Source organism: Pan paniscus, chromosome 2 (assembly GCF_029289425.2).
Source record: "Pan paniscus chromosome 2, NHGRI_mPanPan1-v2.0_pri, whole genome shotgun sequence".
Taxonomy (NCBI): domain Eukaryota; kingdom Metazoa; phylum Chordata; class Mammalia; order Primates; family Hominidae; genus Pan; species Pan paniscus.
Genome location: NC_085926.1, coordinates 48,536,904 through 48,552,211, shown reverse-complemented (window position 1 = coordinate 48,552,211; position 15,308 = coordinate 48,536,904). Strand labels below are relative to the sequence as shown.

At 60.1% G+C, this 15,308-nt stretch overlaps 2 protein-coding genes across 6 annotated transcripts in view; both read left to right on the top strand.

Annotated features, from left to right (window-relative positions):
* COL7A1 (collagen type VII alpha 1 chain) overlaps positions 1–13,468 on the top strand; it is a 32,094-nt gene extending 18,626 nt beyond the window's left edge. For 2 of the 5 annotated variants that reach the window (XM_008971712.4, XM_034956379.3), the window contains 54 exons: positions 503–538; positions 611–646; positions 759–854; positions 973–1,008; positions 1,095–1,130; positions 1,234–1,281; positions 1,628–1,663; positions 1,782–1,904; positions 1,991–2,191; positions 2,288–2,323; positions 2,404–2,466; positions 2,665–2,733; positions 2,809–2,853; positions 2,980–3,042; positions 3,224–3,268; positions 3,650–3,685; positions 3,815–3,850; positions 3,983–4,027; positions 4,192–4,224; positions 4,304–4,366; positions 4,484–4,519; positions 4,598–4,678; positions 4,801–4,869; positions 5,002–5,037; positions 5,119–5,160; positions 5,369–5,413; positions 5,495–5,539; positions 6,259–6,294; positions 6,377–6,436; positions 6,576–6,683; positions 6,834–6,905; positions 7,046–7,081; positions 7,212–7,271; positions 7,368–7,412; positions 7,631–7,666; positions 7,786–7,821; positions 7,898–7,954; positions 8,100–8,171; positions 8,691–8,762; positions 9,011–9,046; positions 9,375–9,455; positions 9,654–9,707; positions 9,782–9,835; positions 9,909–9,971; positions 10,355–10,417; positions 10,522–10,638; positions 10,809–10,886; positions 10,983–11,036; positions 11,231–11,279; positions 11,882–11,914; positions 12,054–12,140; positions 12,349–12,441; positions 12,573–12,770; positions 13,120–13,468. In XM_008971712.4, coding sequence (XP_008969960.2) covers positions 503–538; positions 611–646; positions 759–854; positions 973–1,008; positions 1,095–1,130; positions 1,234–1,281; positions 1,628–1,663; positions 1,782–1,904; positions 1,991–2,191; positions 2,288–2,323; positions 2,404–2,466; positions 2,665–2,733; positions 2,809–2,853; positions 2,980–3,042; positions 3,224–3,268; positions 3,650–3,685; positions 3,815–3,850; positions 3,983–4,027; positions 4,192–4,224; positions 4,304–4,366; positions 4,484–4,519; positions 4,598–4,678; positions 4,801–4,869; positions 5,002–5,037; positions 5,119–5,160; positions 5,369–5,413; positions 5,495–5,539; positions 6,259–6,294; positions 6,377–6,436; positions 6,576–6,683; positions 6,834–6,905; positions 7,046–7,081; positions 7,212–7,271; positions 7,368–7,412; positions 7,631–7,666; positions 7,786–7,821; positions 7,898–7,954; positions 8,100–8,171; positions 8,691–8,762; positions 9,011–9,046; positions 9,375–9,455; positions 9,654–9,707; positions 9,782–9,835; positions 9,909–9,971; positions 10,355–10,417; positions 10,522–10,638; positions 10,809–10,886; positions 10,983–11,036; positions 11,231–11,279; positions 11,882–11,914; positions 12,054–12,140; positions 12,349–12,441; positions 12,573–12,770; positions 13,120–13,136 — 3,303 coding nt within the window. In that variant the 3' untranslated portion in view covers positions 13,137–13,468. Of the gene's footprint in view, positions 1–502; positions 539–610; positions 647–758; positions 855–972; positions 1,009–1,094; positions 1,131–1,233; positions 1,282–1,627; positions 1,664–1,781; positions 1,905–1,990; positions 2,192–2,287; positions 2,324–2,403; positions 2,467–2,664; positions 2,734–2,808; positions 2,854–2,979; positions 3,043–3,223; positions 3,269–3,649; positions 3,686–3,814; positions 3,851–3,982; positions 4,028–4,191; positions 4,225–4,303; positions 4,367–4,483; positions 4,520–4,597; positions 4,679–4,800; positions 4,870–5,001; positions 5,038–5,118; positions 5,161–5,368; positions 5,414–5,494; positions 5,540–6,258; positions 6,295–6,376; positions 6,437–6,575; positions 6,684–6,833; positions 6,906–7,045; positions 7,082–7,211; positions 7,272–7,367; positions 7,413–7,630; positions 7,667–7,785; positions 7,822–7,897; positions 7,955–8,099; positions 8,172–8,690; positions 8,763–9,010; positions 9,047–9,312; positions 9,456–9,653; positions 9,708–9,781; positions 9,836–9,908; positions 9,972–10,354; positions 10,418–10,521; positions 10,639–10,808; positions 10,887–10,982; positions 11,037–11,230; positions 11,280–11,881; positions 11,915–12,053; positions 12,141–12,348; positions 12,442–12,572; positions 12,771–13,119 lie in introns of those variants that run through there. The other 3 variants (XM_034956378.3, XM_063602774.1, XR_010111542.1) reach the window with 3 other exon arrangements.
* A 454-nt stretch (positions 13,469–13,922) lies between these two features.
* On the top strand, positions 13,923–14,807 carry UCN2 (urocortin 2). The gene is given in 1 exon segment (XM_008971829.4): positions 13,923–14,807. A coding segment is annotated over 1 exon segment (339 nt). The 5' UTR covers positions 13,923–14,426; the 3' UTR covers positions 14,766–14,807.
* The last annotated feature ends 501 nt before the right edge of the window (positions 14,808–15,308 follow it).

Sequence of the window (15,308 nt, the reverse complement as noted above, 5' to 3'; positions counted from 1 at the left end):
CGCTTATGGTCATACACATTGAGCTACACACAAGAGTTGCAGACAGATGCCAAGACACATGGCTCTCAAGGCATGTATAAGCCCATGCTCTTTGGAGACATGTATAAGCCCATGCCCATATGCAGACATGGGCCAAGATGTGCAAACAGACCAGGACACACAGACCCATGGGTACATGTACTAAGACACACATGGATATGCACACACCCAGGACATGTGGACGATCACCAACCCAGAGATGCATAAATGTGGAGCTACCTCTAGAGAGCCAGAGTCAAAGGACATGTGTGCAGTTGCCTGTTGGGGTGAGCAGGCCTATGCAGGCACACCCTTAGACATGTAGCAGCTCACTCAGACGGCCACAGGCCATGCTCCAAGACACACACAACCATGGAGCTACAGGCACAGAAATACAGTCACAGTCCTCTGAAATCTAGCAAGGTAGTGTCTTGCAGCCAGACACCAGTGAATGTTTGCACTGATGTGAGTCCTCTGCCCACAGGGAGAACCTGGGGACCCTGGAGAAGACGGGAGGAAGGTAAAGTCCCCCACCTGGGGTCTCTCTGGTCTCTGCTTGGAGCCATGCCTGAAGCATCCTTGTCTTCCTTAGGGAGAGAAAGGAGATTCAGGCGCCTCTGGGAGAGAAGTGAGTATTGGAGTTTTCTGCAACCTCTGACCCCTGACCCTGACTCTGGGGGAATATGACTCCACTCTTTTCTGAGGTCTCAGGGTGCTGATGCTGGCTGCATCCTTCACAGGGTCGTGATGGCCCCAAGGGTGAGCGTGGAGCTCCTGGTATCCTTGGACCCCAGGGGCCTCCAGGCCTCCCAGGGCCAGTGGGCCCTCCTGGCCAGGTGAGTGTCCTGGGTCATTCTGGGACTTTAGAGCATTAGAAGCCATGATGTTTCAATGGGCAACCCTCCTGGGAAGCCATGGGCCTTTGTGACCCCTTTGTGTTCTGCCGTATCTCAGGGTTTTCCTGGTGTCCCAGGAGGCACGGGCCCCAAGGTGAGTGCGGATGTTGGGTAGGGGGCGTGGTGAGGGGGCTGACCAGGCTGGGGGCCATTTCCCCACCTGGTCATTCTTGTTTTCAGGGTGACCGTGGGGAGACTGGATCCAAAGGGGAGCAGGTGAGGCCCCCACCTTTTCCACATGCCCAGGTAGCCACAGCACCCACATGTGCACATGCACGCCCATAGGCTGGTTCCTAGCAGTTTGTCTTCATCTCTCCAGGGCCTCCCTGGAGAGCGTGGCCTGCGAGGAGAGCCTGGAAGTGTGCCGGTGAGCCAGGCTTGGGATGTCCCCTTGACTCTGTTTTGCATGCCCACTGGGGCCACCTTGCCATCCCCTTCCCCTTGCCATGAGGCTACATAGGTTCTGTGCTGTGTGTTCAGTACCCTGCCCCATTGGGGTTCTTGTAGCCCACACTCAAGGGAACTTGGGCAGTGGGGACACACCAGAAAGGGGCTCCCAGGGGTCTCCAGCCATGCCTCAACCAAGTGCTAAAGGGTGCTCTGGGCAAGAGGCCTAGGGAAAAGGGTGTGAAGGTGCTTTCCTGAGGCCGTGTGGGGCAGAAGGCAGGAGCTTCTCTGTCATGGGCAGCCCTTCACCCAGACTTTGTCCCCAGAATGTGGATCGGTTGCTGGAAACTGCTGGCATCAAGGTGGGTTGTTTAGGGGCTGGGGGTAGGGACAAGTGGGGGCCCTTGGGGCTAGTGGTGCCCACAGGCATAGGGGCTGCGGCGACGCACCCCGCTCCTCTGACCTCTCGCTGTCCCTCAGGCGTCTGCCCTGCGGGAGATCGTGGAGACCTGGGATGAGAGCTCTGGTAGCTTCCTGCCTGTGCCCGAACGGCGTCGAGGCCCCAAGGGGGACTCAGGCGAACAGGGCCCCCCAGGCAAGGAGGTGAGCAGAAGTGGCTCAGTGGGTTGTGCCCCGTGGAGTGGGGTGTAGCTGTACAGCCACCAGCATTCTCTCTTCCACTCCTGCAGGGCCCCATCGGTTTTCCTGGAGAACGCGGGCTGAAGGGCGACCGTGGAGACCCTGGCCCTCAGGGGCCACCTGGTCTGGCCCTTGGGGAGAGGGGCCCCCCCGGACCTTCCGGCCTTGCCGGGGAGCCTGGAAAGCCTGGTATTCCCGGGCTCCCAGGCAGGGCTGGGGGTGTGGGAGAGGCAGGAAGGCCAGGAGAGAGGGTGAGGCTGGGGGCTGGCCAGGAGAGTGAGGGAAGAGGGGTTGGGAGGGGTGGGACCCCCCATGGGCTTGGCCCTCACCCGCTATTTGCATTTCAGGGAGAACGGGGAGAGAAAGGAGAACGTGGAGAACAGGTGGGCTGCGATGGGCTTTGTGGGGCAGGCTGTCTGGAGGCTGTGCTGGGGCTGCCACCCCATTTTCTTGTTTCCTGCAGGGCAGAGATGGCCCTCCTGGACTCCCTGGAACCCCTGGGCCCCCCGGACCCCCTGGCCCCAAGGTGATCACCCCATCCCTGCCTTAGTCCTGTGACTAGTGACCAGGAAGCCACCCTTAGCTTGGTCCCCAGAAATATGGTAGTGTGTGCCATAACCCTGGAATTTCTGACCTTATAACCCTCTGTGATCCTGAGATCTGTGATGACCCCCCCATGCCTCTATGACAGAGACATCTCTCCCCTGTGACCTTGTGTTTGTAGGTGTCTGTGGATGAGCCAGGTCCTGGACTCTCTGGAGAACAGGGACCCCCTGGACTCAAGGGTGCTAAGGTCAGTGTGTGGAATCAGCTCGGGGCCACCCTCTGCCATGGCACTAGGGACTGACTTGACATCTCATCCCCACAGGGGGAGCCGGGCAGCGATGGTGACCAAGGTCCCAAAGGAGACAGGGTGAGGCCTCTCTCCACCCTTCCATAGAGTCCCCCTCCTTTCTGGGGCCACACTAGAGGTGGTGTGCATATGCACCTGGGCACGTGGCAGGGACTGGGGGCTCAGGGCACGACACTCTGCCTTCAGGGTGTGCCAGGCATCAAAGGAGACCGGGGAGAGCCTGGACCGAGGGGTCAGGACGGCAACCCGGTAAGTCCTTGCCCAACAGCCACACATGTGCAAGAAGGTGGCTCTCACATGTATTGTCCTGTGTGCAGGGCTGGGGTCTGTACTGCCTGGGACTGTCTGGGTCCTGACTCTGTCTAGGGGGATGGTGGGTGGAGGGGAAGTTGGAACTGGGAAACTAAGGCCTTAAACCTGTTCTCTGCAGGGTCTACCAGGAGAGCGTGGTGTGGCTGGGCCTGAAGGGAAGCCGGTGAGTGGTGGCTGAAGCACCTGGCCCCAGGCTCCGGACCCTCCGCTAGGTGCTGCTGCTGCTGTGTGTGTGCATGTCTGTGTGTGTGTGTTTGTGTGTACCTGTGTCTGTGTGCCTGTGTGTGCCTGCTTGTGTGTGCCTGTGTCTGTGTGTGCCTGTCTGTGTGTGCCTGTGTGTGCCTGTGTCTGTGTGTGGTTGTATGTGGATGTGTGTGTGCAGGCCCGTGTGTGCTATCTATGAGAGGCAGTCCATGGGTAGGTATTATCTGTGACTGGAAAGGGTGAGGTATGGAAATTGACCCCCAAGGAAAAAGCCCCCAGAGGTTGGGAACAGGCCCAAGTGAGGCCCAGATTGAGGCTCATCAGTGCCCTCTCTATGTAGGGTCTGCAGGGTCCAAGAGGCCCCCCTGGCCCAGTGGTGAGTACCCAAGAACCTTCACCTGTCTTGCCCCCATCCTGTGCCCTGCCCCAGTGACCAGTACTGCCTCAGTTTCCTTGGTGGGGTGAGGCTAACTCCCCCTCATCAGACTCTTTTTTGCCACAACAGGGTGGTCATGGAGACCCTGGACCACCTGGTGCCCCGGTGAGTGACCAGGGAACACTGCCTGATGAGGGTCTGGAAGGGCTGGGATAGGCATTGGCCACAGCTGATGAGCCAGGCCTTCTCTGTGTTAATCCCTGAGCCCTGTTCCCTGCCCTTGACCCTTTTCTCTAGGGTTTTGCTGGCCCTGCAGGACCCCAAGGACCTTCTGGCCTGAAGGTGAGTCTAGGTGTGTGGATGGGAGAAGGAGGCTCCTTCAAGCTGTGTCCATGCCTGGGGTAGTGTGCGCCAACCTCCTGGGCTGTCATCTCCTGCAATGAGGCTGAGTTCCAGGAGCCCTGACCACGTGGGCTCTGCTCATGCAGTCTCTGGGTTGTTTGCAGGGGGAGCCTGGAGAGACAGGACCTCCAGGACGGGTGAGTGGCCTAGCTCACAGGTTAGGGTCATAGGGAGATGGGTGGGGTTGGCATTGCCCTGAACTTTCTCTTCCTCCAGGGCCTGACTGGACCTACTGGAGCTGTGGGACTTCCTGGACCCCCCGGCCCTTCAGGCCTTGTGGTGAGTGAGTCCCTGTGGCCCCTGTAGGGACACCGTGTTTTCACTCCTTGGGGCCCATGTTCTCTCATATCGTCCTGTGTCCATTGTCACCCTGACATCCGACTTGTTCTCCGTCAGGGTCCACAGGGGTCTCCAGGTTTGCCTGGACAAGTGGTGAGTTCTGGGGGTCAAGGGTTGGGCTCCAGGGGTCAAGGGTCGACAGGCAGCCCTGACAGAGCTCTTCCCTCTCAGGGGGAGACAGGGAAGCCGGGAGCCCCAGGTCGAGATGGTGCCAGTGGAAAAGATGGAGACAGAGGGAGCCCTGGTGTGCCAGTATGTGTTCTGGGGGCAGCTCGCTAGGGTGTGGTGCCCAGCTGTGGGCCTGAAATATGAGGAGTGGGGCAGCAGGGGTGGTGGTGGAGAGGCACTGAGTTCCTCACGCTGCTCTGCCATAGGGGTCACCAGGTCTGCCCGGCCCTGTCGGACCTAAAGGAGAACCTGGCCCCACGGGGGCCCCTGGACAGGTGATCTTTGACCCTGACTTCCACCCCCTGCAGCTACTCCTCTGCCTCACCCACAAGCCTGTTTCCAAATGCCATGGGGGTGGCAGGGTGGGGGCGGGGGAGGAGGAGGAAACTCACTAGCATTCCCCACAGGCTGTGGTCGGGCTCCCTGGAGCAAAGGGAGAGAAGGTGAGTGTGTGTGGGGCTGCCAGTGAGGGGGGGTCAACTGGTGGGGGCCAAGGAATCCCACTGACCTCTCCCCCTTACCAGGGAGCCCCTGGAGGCCTTGCTGGAGACCTGGTGGGTGAGCCGGTAAGTAGGGAACTTCTGACAGCAGACGTTCTGGGGGTCCTGTCTCTCCAGTGGCCTAACTTCTGACCTTCGACCCATAGTTTACCCACCCTCATGACCCTCAGCTTTCATAGTAGACCGCATATTTAAGCTCTGGCCCCATGCCTCCCTCTGGAGTCTCATCTTTCTGTGACTGATGCCTGTGTTGCCTCCTGACCTCTGTCAACAGGGAGCCAAAGGTGACCGAGGACTGCCAGGGCCGCGAGGCGAGAAGGTGAGGTGGGTTGGCCCTGGGGCCTGAGTACTGAGCAGAGAAGGCTCAGTACAGACACCCCTCACCTGCCATTCTGTGCAGGGTGAAGCTGGCCGTGCAGGGGAGCCCGGAGACCCTGGGGAAGATGTGAGTCCGGGGCCTAGGCAAGGGCGAGCCTGGCCTGAGTGTGATGGCGGGCATAAGGGGCCACTCTTGGGCCGGGGCACATGTCTGAGTCCCTGAGTCGGGCTGCATGTCCCAACATCCAGGAGCCTGCTCTCTGGATCACAGGGAGCCACACACTGTCGGCTTCCACACTCTGAGCTCTGGGGGCCCTGTCTTGGCTTCTGTGTGCCCATCCTTGGTCTGTTCCTCACCACATCTGGGCACACGTGTGCTCTGGTCTGATCTCCCAGATCCCAGGACACACCTGAGTTCTTGTGAACCTCTCCTTGGTCCTGTGTTTACAATCCTCCTTTCCCCTGCCCCTGGCTGCCAGCGTTCAGCCTGTGGCCATGCCTGCTCTACCCGGGAGTGGACATGTTGGGGTTCCCCTCTGAGCGCCCGTGTGTCCGCACTCACGTCTGTGGAGCCAGATGTCTGCACTCGCGTGTGAGCTCCCTGTGCCTGTGCCATGCCTGAATTCCCACCTGTCTATGGTCGTATCTGAGCATCCCTCTGTCTGTGCTGTCCTGAGATAGGCCATGGTCATGTCTGAGCTCCTGTGAGCCAATTCGTGGTCGCATGTCTGAGTTCCCATGTGTTCATGGTCACATCAGAGCTCCCCTGGGAATATTTTCAGCCCGTGTCTGAACTCTGTGCTCATGTTCCTACCCTCTCAAATGCTGTTTGCTGGGTTTTCTTAGGGTCAGAAAGGGGCTCCAGGACCCAAAGGTTTCAAGGTATGTGTACCCAGAAGGGTCCCTGCTGGGGTCCTGGTCGTGAGACTCCCTGAGCTTGATCCGATGCCTCTTTTCCTCAAAGGGTGACCCAGGAGTCGGGGTCCCGGGCTCCCCTGGGCCTCCTGGCCCTCCAGGTGTGAAGGTAAGTCAATGCCCCATCACCAGTTGTGGGGGCAGCAGGCCGGGCAGCCACTGGAGGTAGGAGGAAGAGGGAGTTCTGATGAGAGTCCTGGGAGGGGTCCTGCATTGACCATTCCCTCCCTTTGCTGTTTTTATTTCAGGGAGATCTGGGCCTCCCTGGCCCCCCCGGTGCTCCTGGTGTTGTTGGGTTCCCGGGTCAGACAGGCCCTCGAGGAGAGATGGGTCAGCCAGGCCCTAGTGGAGAGCGGGTGAGGGGCTGGGAACAGCATGTAGGGGCATGGTGAATCCATGGTGGGTGAGGAGGGGGCCCTGTCTTGGGGGTTCCCAGTCTTGAGGGGGCAGAGGGTAGGAGGGTTCCCAAGTCACTCTCTGCCTCTCTTGCCCCATTTTTCTGGTAGGGTCTGGCAGGCCCCCCAGGGAGAGAAGGAATCCCAGGCCCCCTGGGGCCACCTGGACCACCGGGGTCAGTGGTGAGTAGAGGTGCCCTAAAGCCCCACGTATTTGATTTCCTGTCCTCGTGAGGACTTAGGATGGGGGCCGGGCCACACTGTGGGGTGTTGGGGGAGGCGCTTTGAGAGCCACAGGACCCTCACCTCACTCTGACCTACAGGGACCACCTGGGGCCTCTGGACTCAAAGGAGACAAGGTAGGTGGGACAAGTACTGCTGACTCTCTCTTGTGCCCTGGTCACCCCCTCCAGCCTCCACTGACCTCCCATGACCCTGCGTCCCCCACTGATTCCCCTCACTGATCCCCGGTGTTCTGTTGGTCTCCAGGGAGACCCTGGAGCAGGGCTGCCTGGGCCCCGAGGCGAGCGTGGGGAGCCAGGCATCCGGGTACGTATGTCCTACTCCACAGCCGAACTCCCTTCATCCCAGCTCTTGCCTCTGATTTCCAACCTCTGAGTCAATGAACCTAATGTCACCATCCAGGGTGAAGATGGCCGCCCCGGCCAGGAGGGACCCCGAGGACTCACGGTGGGTCCCGCTGGGGAAAGTGACAGTGCTGTGACTTCAGTCCCTTGCCTGTGCCCTTTGTACCCCAGGACTCTCTGCCATCCTCCCTAGCCCTCTGGCCCTCCTCGTCTACCCCTGTCCCCTTTGTCTGGTCCCCACTGTTTCCCTCCTCCCCCTGATCCTCCTCCGTCCTCCACTGCCCTGGTTCCTGTAGCTCACGGTCACCTTCTCTCACACAGGGGCCCCCTGGCAGCAGGGGAGAGCGTGGGGAGAAGGTAGGAACGTGGGGAAGGTCCTGGCATGAGTAGGGGGGTGAGTGGATCTTGTATGATATTAGAATTCAGGCGCGGGGCCTCCCCAGTTTGGGCGGGACTCACACTCTTTTGCCCAATAGGGTGATGTTGGGAGTGCAGGACTAAAGGGTGACAAGGTGAGTGTGGGCATGGGGAGGGCAGGGCAGGGGCCAGGGTGCTCCCGACTCCTCTGATTCCTCCCTGCCCCCTCAGGGAGACTCGGCCGTGATCCTGGGGCCTCCAGGGCCACGGGGTGCCAAGGGGGACATGGTGAGTGGGCCCACGTGTGGACTGGGTCTCCCCTGGGTGCGAGAGGGACCCCGTGGGGCTGGCCCAGGGCATCTGAGAGTTCAAACTCCCAGAGGGTGAGGGACCTTCAGCCCCTTACTGTGACTTCTTACCCAAACCAACCCAGGGTGAACGAGGGCCTCGGGGCTTGGATGGTGACAAAGGACCTCGGGGAGACAATGGGGACCCTGGTGACAAGGTACAGGGAAGAGGGTGGTGTACTCTCTGTGGGGTCCTGTGGCTGTGGTGGTTCCACAGCATCTGTGAGGGCAGGAGGGGAGGACAGGAGGAGGCTTTCTGGGGTTCAGGGGGAAGGGGTTCTGTGGCTGACTATGGAGTGGCCGAGAGGAGGGGCTCTAGGGAGGGCTCAAGGCCTTGGTGTGAGGTTAGGAGAGCTCTGTGGACCGGCCCTATGAAGGGGCCCTATAGGGACAGGAAAGGGGCTCCGTGGGTGTCCCCATCTGAAGGTGCTTCAGATGGGATGAGGAACCCAGTGATAAGAAGGCGGGGCAAGGGTCTGGAGTCCTTGGGGTGAGAAATGAGCCAGTCTGTGGACTACAGCCCCCAGTTCCACCCGCTATGGCACAGGCTGGGAGGGTGTGCTGCTAGGGCCGTTCAGGAGTGACTCGAGCTCTGCCCCAGCTGGCGGGCTCGTTGTATTCTAAGCCCCCAGCCTGATGTGGTCCTGACTGAATCCCTCTCCTGGTCACTCCCACAGGGCAGCAAGGGAGAGCCTGGTGACAAGGGCTCAGCCGGGTTGCCAGGACTGCGTGGACTCCCGGGACCCCAGGCAAGTCCTGCCCCAGGCCCAGGCCCAGGCCCAGGTCCAGAGCCAGCATCACACACACACATATCCTGGGGGTCCTCTAAGTGCTGGGGGTTCTGGCTCCCTTGCTGCTGGCCCCATGTGTGTTCACCCGGGATCTGTGTGTGGCCTGGGCCCCGGCCGCTGAGCATCTGAGTGGCCACACATGCAGCGGATGGGCCAGTGTTGGGGACAGTCCCACTGAAGGGCTCCCCCATCTGTGTTTCTCACAGGGTCAACCTGGTGCAGCAGGGATCCCTGGTGACCCGGTAAGATGCCCCTGCTCCCACAGGGGCCCCCTGTCCCCAGAGGGCCCCCGTCACCATGGTGGTCCCACCAGTGTGGTAGCTTTTGACCTTATAGTGACCCAGTGCTCTCATGGTGTCCTCATGTCACCCAGCGTCCCCCACCTCCACAGTAGCCGCCTATGATGGTGTCCCCTGCCTATGGTGACCCTTGTCCCCATGGCAAGCCCCAGTGGCTCTGGCCTCCAGAGGTGACTCCCACCCCATGGTGTTCCCTACCCACTATCCAGGGCGATTCTCTTTGGTCCCTCACTGACCTCCTCTGACCTCACATGGACCCTCTCCCTGCTAGGGATCCCCAGGAAAGGATGGAGTGCCTGGTATCCGAGGAGAAAAAGGAGATGTTGGCTTCATGGGTCCCCGGGGCCTCAAGGTAGGAAAGAAACAAGATTGGTTTTTTTCTGGTCAGGAAGGCCTAATGTTGAAGGGCGAGGGACCTGGGGTCAGATATTAGGGCACTGGGTCAGAGGCTGGAGTAGCTGAGGCCTGTTTGGAGAGTTGGTTTCAGGGTGAAGGGGGTCAGAGAGTGAGGTGTCTGGGAATCACTTCTTCATCTGCTTTTCTCCCTCAGGGTGAACGGGGAGTGAAGGGAGCCTGTGGCCTTGATGGAGAGAAGGGAGACAAGGTACAGAGGGGATGGGGGCTGGGGGGCTACGTGGCCTGGGGCCTAAGGCTCACCCCACTGCCTGATGCCTGCAGGGAGAAGCTGGTCCCCCAGGCCGCCCCGGGCTGGCAGGACACAAAGGAGAGATGGTGAGTGTGGGCACGCTCAGAATGAGGGGGCCACGGGTGGACGGGGGCCAAGTTCATGTCTTTTTTTCTCCAGGGGGAGCCTGGTGTGCCGGGCCAGTCGGGGGCCCCTGGCAAGGAGGGCCTGATCGGTCCCAAGGTACAGGGTCTGTGGACAGTGGACATGACAGGGAGTCAGGATGGGGCAGGGAAGCTCATGGTCGGGTCATGGGGGTGTAGGGACAAGGAAGGCTGTAGAGGGTTGGGACTTTGGGGGCTGAAGTGGGGCTGGTCTCGAGGTGTCAAGGTGGGTTGGGGTCACAGTGGAGTTAGGATGAAAGCATGGGAGGTGGAGGGGGCATGTGCATCAGGGCAGGGGGCTATAGTGGAGTTGGAGTCATGGAGATCACATCTGGTTGGCTCACAGGTGCTTGGGTTACAGAAGGTTTGGGCATTAGGCCAGGGAGCTCATGGGAGTTCAGGGAGGTTCCAGAGCTGAGGGAGGTCAGGGCAGAAGGTTTCTCATGCTTCTTCTGTTCCCAGGGTGACCGAGGCTTTGACGGGCAGCCAGGCCCCAAGGGTGACCAGGGAGAGAAAGGGGAGCGGGTGAGTTGAAGCCATGGTCATGGTGAATTGAGGGGAGCGTGCACTTTGGGAGAGGGTCCATCTTTGGGGCCTCTGATTACTGACTCTGTCCTATATCTCCCCAGGGAACCCCAGGAATTAGGGGCTTCCAAGGCCCCAGTGGAAATGATGGCTCTGCTGGTCCCCCAGGGCCACCTGGCAGTGTTGGTCCCAGAGGCCCCGAAGGACTTCAGGGCCAGAAGGTAAGGGGCCCCAGCTCTGACTCCTGATCCCTGAACCTTCCCTACCCTTCCAACCTCATAACCATCTTCCAGCCTGCCTGCCCCAACCTCTGAAGCTGTGGCCCCCAACCTGCCTGACTCCTGATCCCCACTGCCTCTGACCCTGCTCACTTGGTCCCTGTGTCTGACAGGGTGAGCGAGGTCCCCCTGGAGAGAGAGTGGTGGGGGATCCTGGGGCCCCTGGAGCTCCTGGCGAGAGAGGGGAGCAGGTGAGTATGGATTCCAAGGCTTGGGTCAGAGATCGGGGTGACTTCTGTTGTCCCTGAGGTCAGAGGTCACAGCCTGGTCCCATCTGTTGCACACAGGGGCGGCCAGGGCCTGCCGGTCCTCGAGGCGAGAAGGGAGAAGCTGCACTGACGGTGAGTGTGGGCCTGGGTGGGCCTGGGAGGGCCTGGGTGGGCCTGGGTGGGCTGGGGCCCTACCTCCCTCACCCAGCACCCTGACCCCTGGGCCCTGGCTCCATGCAGTCTCACCATAGTCCCTGCATTATGTGCCCTATGTCCTTCCTGTGGGCCATGGGTTCTTTATGGTCCCCGTGGTCTTCTGCTCCCAGGAGGATGACATCCGGGGCTTTGTGCGCCAAGAGATGAGTCAGCACTGTGGTGAGTGGTGCCCAGCCCGCAGTCTCCCACTCCACCCCAGCACCCTAGGCAAGGGCAGGCAGGCCCCTAGAACTTACAGGGCAAGCAGTCAAGAAGATGGGGGGATGGATGGATACACAGAAGGACACATGTGCTGCAGGACTGACACATGACATGTGTCCCCAGTGGAGGGAGACACACAGGCAGATGAGGATTGCCATGCAGTGCTCTCAGATGTCCAGCTTGGCTGTGTGGGGAGTGGGATGATGGTGGGAGCAGAGCTGGTCCCCTTGGGCCTGACCTGGACCCGGTGGGAGGGGCATCAGAGTGAAGCTGTCTCTTCCCGTCTCTGTCTGCACCACCTGCCTGTTTCTGTGTCTGGCCTGCTTCTGTCTCTTGCCTTTTGTTGGCCTGTTCCCAACTTCCCTCTCCTCTGCCTTCTTCTCTTTTTCCATCTCTCTATCTACCTCCCACCCTCTCTCTTCCTCTCTCTCCTGTCTGTTACCCTCTCCTGCTATCTCTTTGTGTATCTCTACCCCTCTGCCTGTGTGTCTCTGTCTGTCTCTCCATCTTCACATCCTTCTCTCTGTCATTGTCTCTCTATCCCTCTCTGCCCCCTCTAGCCTGCCAGGGCCAGTTCATCGCATCTGGATCACGTGAGTAGTTTTCTACTCCCGGAACTTTCTTCACCCCAGGCCCTGCCCTGCCTATCAACTGGGGTCCTCTCAGGGGGGTTGGCTGGGATGGCTGCCCATGGTGACTTCAGGGCCCTGAGGCCCCTGCTCTTGGCTCCAGGACCCCTCCCTAGTTATGCTGCAGACACTGCCGGCTCCCAGCTCCATGCTGTGCCTGTGCTCCGCGTCTCTCATGCAGAGGAGGAAGGTGAGGACAGCTGAACCCGTGGGGCAGCTATGGGTGGGGCCGAGACACGCACATGGGTGTCCATGAATGCAGGGCACACGCCAAGCACATAGGGTCTGCATGCAGGGCACACGCATGGGCACTGTGTGCACACAGTGGAAATCAGTGCTGCCCACCTTGCCCCGGGGCCAGCAGCCACTGCTCCCAGCACACCCTGCCCTACCTGCAGAGCGGGTACCCCCTGAGGATGATGAGTACTCTGAATACTCCGAGTATTCCGTGGAGGAGTACCAGGACCCTGAAGCTCCTTGGGATAGTGATGGTGAGAATGGGGGGCTGCGCCCAGCGGGGTCTGGGGAGGGGCAGGCAGAGCTGAGCCCTGCTGACCTCCCCCTGACCTTTCAACCCTCTCTGATTCCCACAAACCCTGCTGACTTGACCCCATTGGCCCAGACCCCTGTTCCCTGCCACTGGATGAGGGCTCCTGCACTGCCTACACCCTGCGCTGGTACCATCGGGCTGTGACAGGCAGCACAGAGGCCTGTCACCCTTTTGTCTATGGTGGCTGTGGAGGGAATGCCAACCGTTTTGGGACCCGTGAGGCCTGCGAGCGCCGCTGCCCACCCCGGGTGGTCCAGAGCCAGGGGACAGGTATGGGCTGAGCCCCCACAGTGGGGAACTGGGCACTGAGCCTGCCTGGATCGGGTTCTGGGGGAGGAGTCCTTGGGCCAGGGTTCCAGGTCAGGGTCCTGGAGGAGACGCTCCCTCACAGTAGGGGACCTGGGGCAGACGCCCAGACCAAAGAGCTGAATATAGAGCCCCAGCCGTGGAGCCCCCAGTAGGGTCCCCTTCCATGTTCCCTCCTTTAAAGACCTAAGTATGGACCCCTCTGAGGTCAGAGCCCCCACTTCCTGTTGTAGCCTCCCCTTGGGTGCCTCTGCCTGAGCTTCTCCGGGGAAGGTCAGATGGCTGACGACCGTTTCCAACCTGTCCTCACCAGGTACTGCCCAGGACTGAGGCCCAGATAATGAGCTGAGATTCAGCGTCCCCTGGAGGAGTCGGGGACTCAGCAGAACCCCACTGTCCCTCCCCTTGGTGCTAGAGGCTTGTGTGCATGTGAGCGTGCGTGTGCACGTCCGTTATTTCAATGACTTGGTCCCGTGGGTCTAGCCTTCCCCCCTGTGGACAAACCCCCATTGTGGCTCCTGCCACCCTGGCAGATGACTCACTGTGGGGGGTGGCTGTGGGCAGTGAGCGGATGTGACTGGTGTCTGACCCGCCCCTTGACCCAAGCCTGTGATGACATGGTGCTGATTCTGGGGGGCATTAAAGCTGCTGTTTTAAAAGGCTCCTGTTGTGACTGTTTGGGAAGATGGGGGGTGTCAAGGGGGAAGGTTTTCCTTGGGGGGTTGGTATTATTCTGCATGGGTACAGAGTCCCTCTGCCCAGTCCTGGTCACTGTCTTGTGATTCTCAGTCCCCAACTTGTCCCCGGAAAAGAGTAGATAGGGTGGGGGCTAAGGACGTCTCCACTGCCCCCCGGGAGGGATGAGTCATAGGTGGGGGGCTGCCTCATGCCAGGAAGCATGTACCAGCTCCCACCCCAGGGGGCTGAGGGAGATAAATGGGCCCTGAAGTGGGGTAGAGGGTCAGACCACAGGACAGTAGTGCCTGGCCCCAGCCCCAGGCAGCCACAGCAGGCTGCCTTACCCCAGAAGCAGCTGGTGGCAGTAGGACTGGGTTGGGTCGGGATGGGAAGGGTCTTGGAGGTTGAGTGGATGTGGGGTTTGGCTTTATGGAGGGCTTGGACCCAGGGGACTCTGGGATCTCTGGCTGCTTTTCTGCCTCTGAGATCCGATTCCTGCCCTTCTGTTTCCTGGATCAGCTGCAAGCTCTCCTGCTGAGAACCGCCTGCCCTCCTGTGGACTCTGTGTTTCTGTCTGAATCTTTCTTTCCATCATGCTGTCTGTCTCTGGGATGGTTTCTGTCTGTCTTTTTCTTCTAGTCTCCATTTTGCTCTGCCTCCATCTCCTTCATCTCCCTCTCTTGCTGTCTCTCTGTCTCTGGATTTCTTTGTTTCTTTTTTTCTGTCTTGCTTTCTGCCTCTTTGTCTCATTCTGGCTCTCCTCTTGTCTCCCCTTCTCTGTCTCTGGCCTGGCCTGGCCTCTCTAACCCCTTTCTCGGTGTCTTCCTCTCTCTCCATCCCCCGCTCTGTCACTCTGCCCTTGCCATCTGTCTCTGTTCATGGACCCCAGTTGACCAGAGCCCCTGCCCTGAGCCCATTTTCTCCTTGCAGCCTGACCTCACGATGACCAGGTTTGCTCTGCTGTTGCTGATGGTCCTGATGTTGGGCAGAGTCCTGGTTGTCCCAGTGACCCCTATCCCAACCTTCCAGCTCCGCCCTCAGAATTCTCCCCAGACCACTCCCTGACCTGCGGCCTCAGAGAGCCCCTCAGCTGCTCCCACATGGCCGTGGGCTGCCCAGAGCCACCGCAGCCCCACCCGCCACCCTGGCTCGCGCATTGTCCTATCGCTGGATGTCCCCATCGGCCTCTTGCAGATCTTACTGGAGCAAGCCCGGGCCGGGGCTGCCAGGGAGCAGGCCACCACCAACGCCCGCATCCTGGCCCGTGTCGGCCGCTGCTGAGCCTGAGAGAGGGGGTCACAGTGATAGGGCCACCCTGGATGGGAAGACCTGGAGGGCAGCCACACAGCTGGACGGATGCTGCCACATCTGGGCATACAGTGTCTGGACGCTGCCACATCTGGGCATACAGTGTCTGGACACTGCCACATGGAGCCACCGCCATGCAGGTCATATCAGATCTGAGTGCCCCACAGAGTCACAGTGTGTCTGGACAGCCTGGACATTGGACATTGCTAAGTCGGGTCACTGCCACATGGAGTCTTGCCATGCCTGTGTGCCCCACAGACCTAATATATGTCCGGACAGCTTGGATGCTGCCACGTAAGGTCACTGCTGTGGCGAGTCTTGCTATGTCTGGGTGCCCCATAGTCACAGAACACCTGGACACCGCCACATGCAGTCATCATCATGTTACTTTCAGGAGCCTCAACACGAGAGCTCAACACTGCCTCCGACCAGTCCCTCTGAGGCCCACAGGTCTGTCATCCCATAGGCCACCACACAGAGAAATGCTGGCTGAGGGTCACTTGCTTGCTCTGTGCC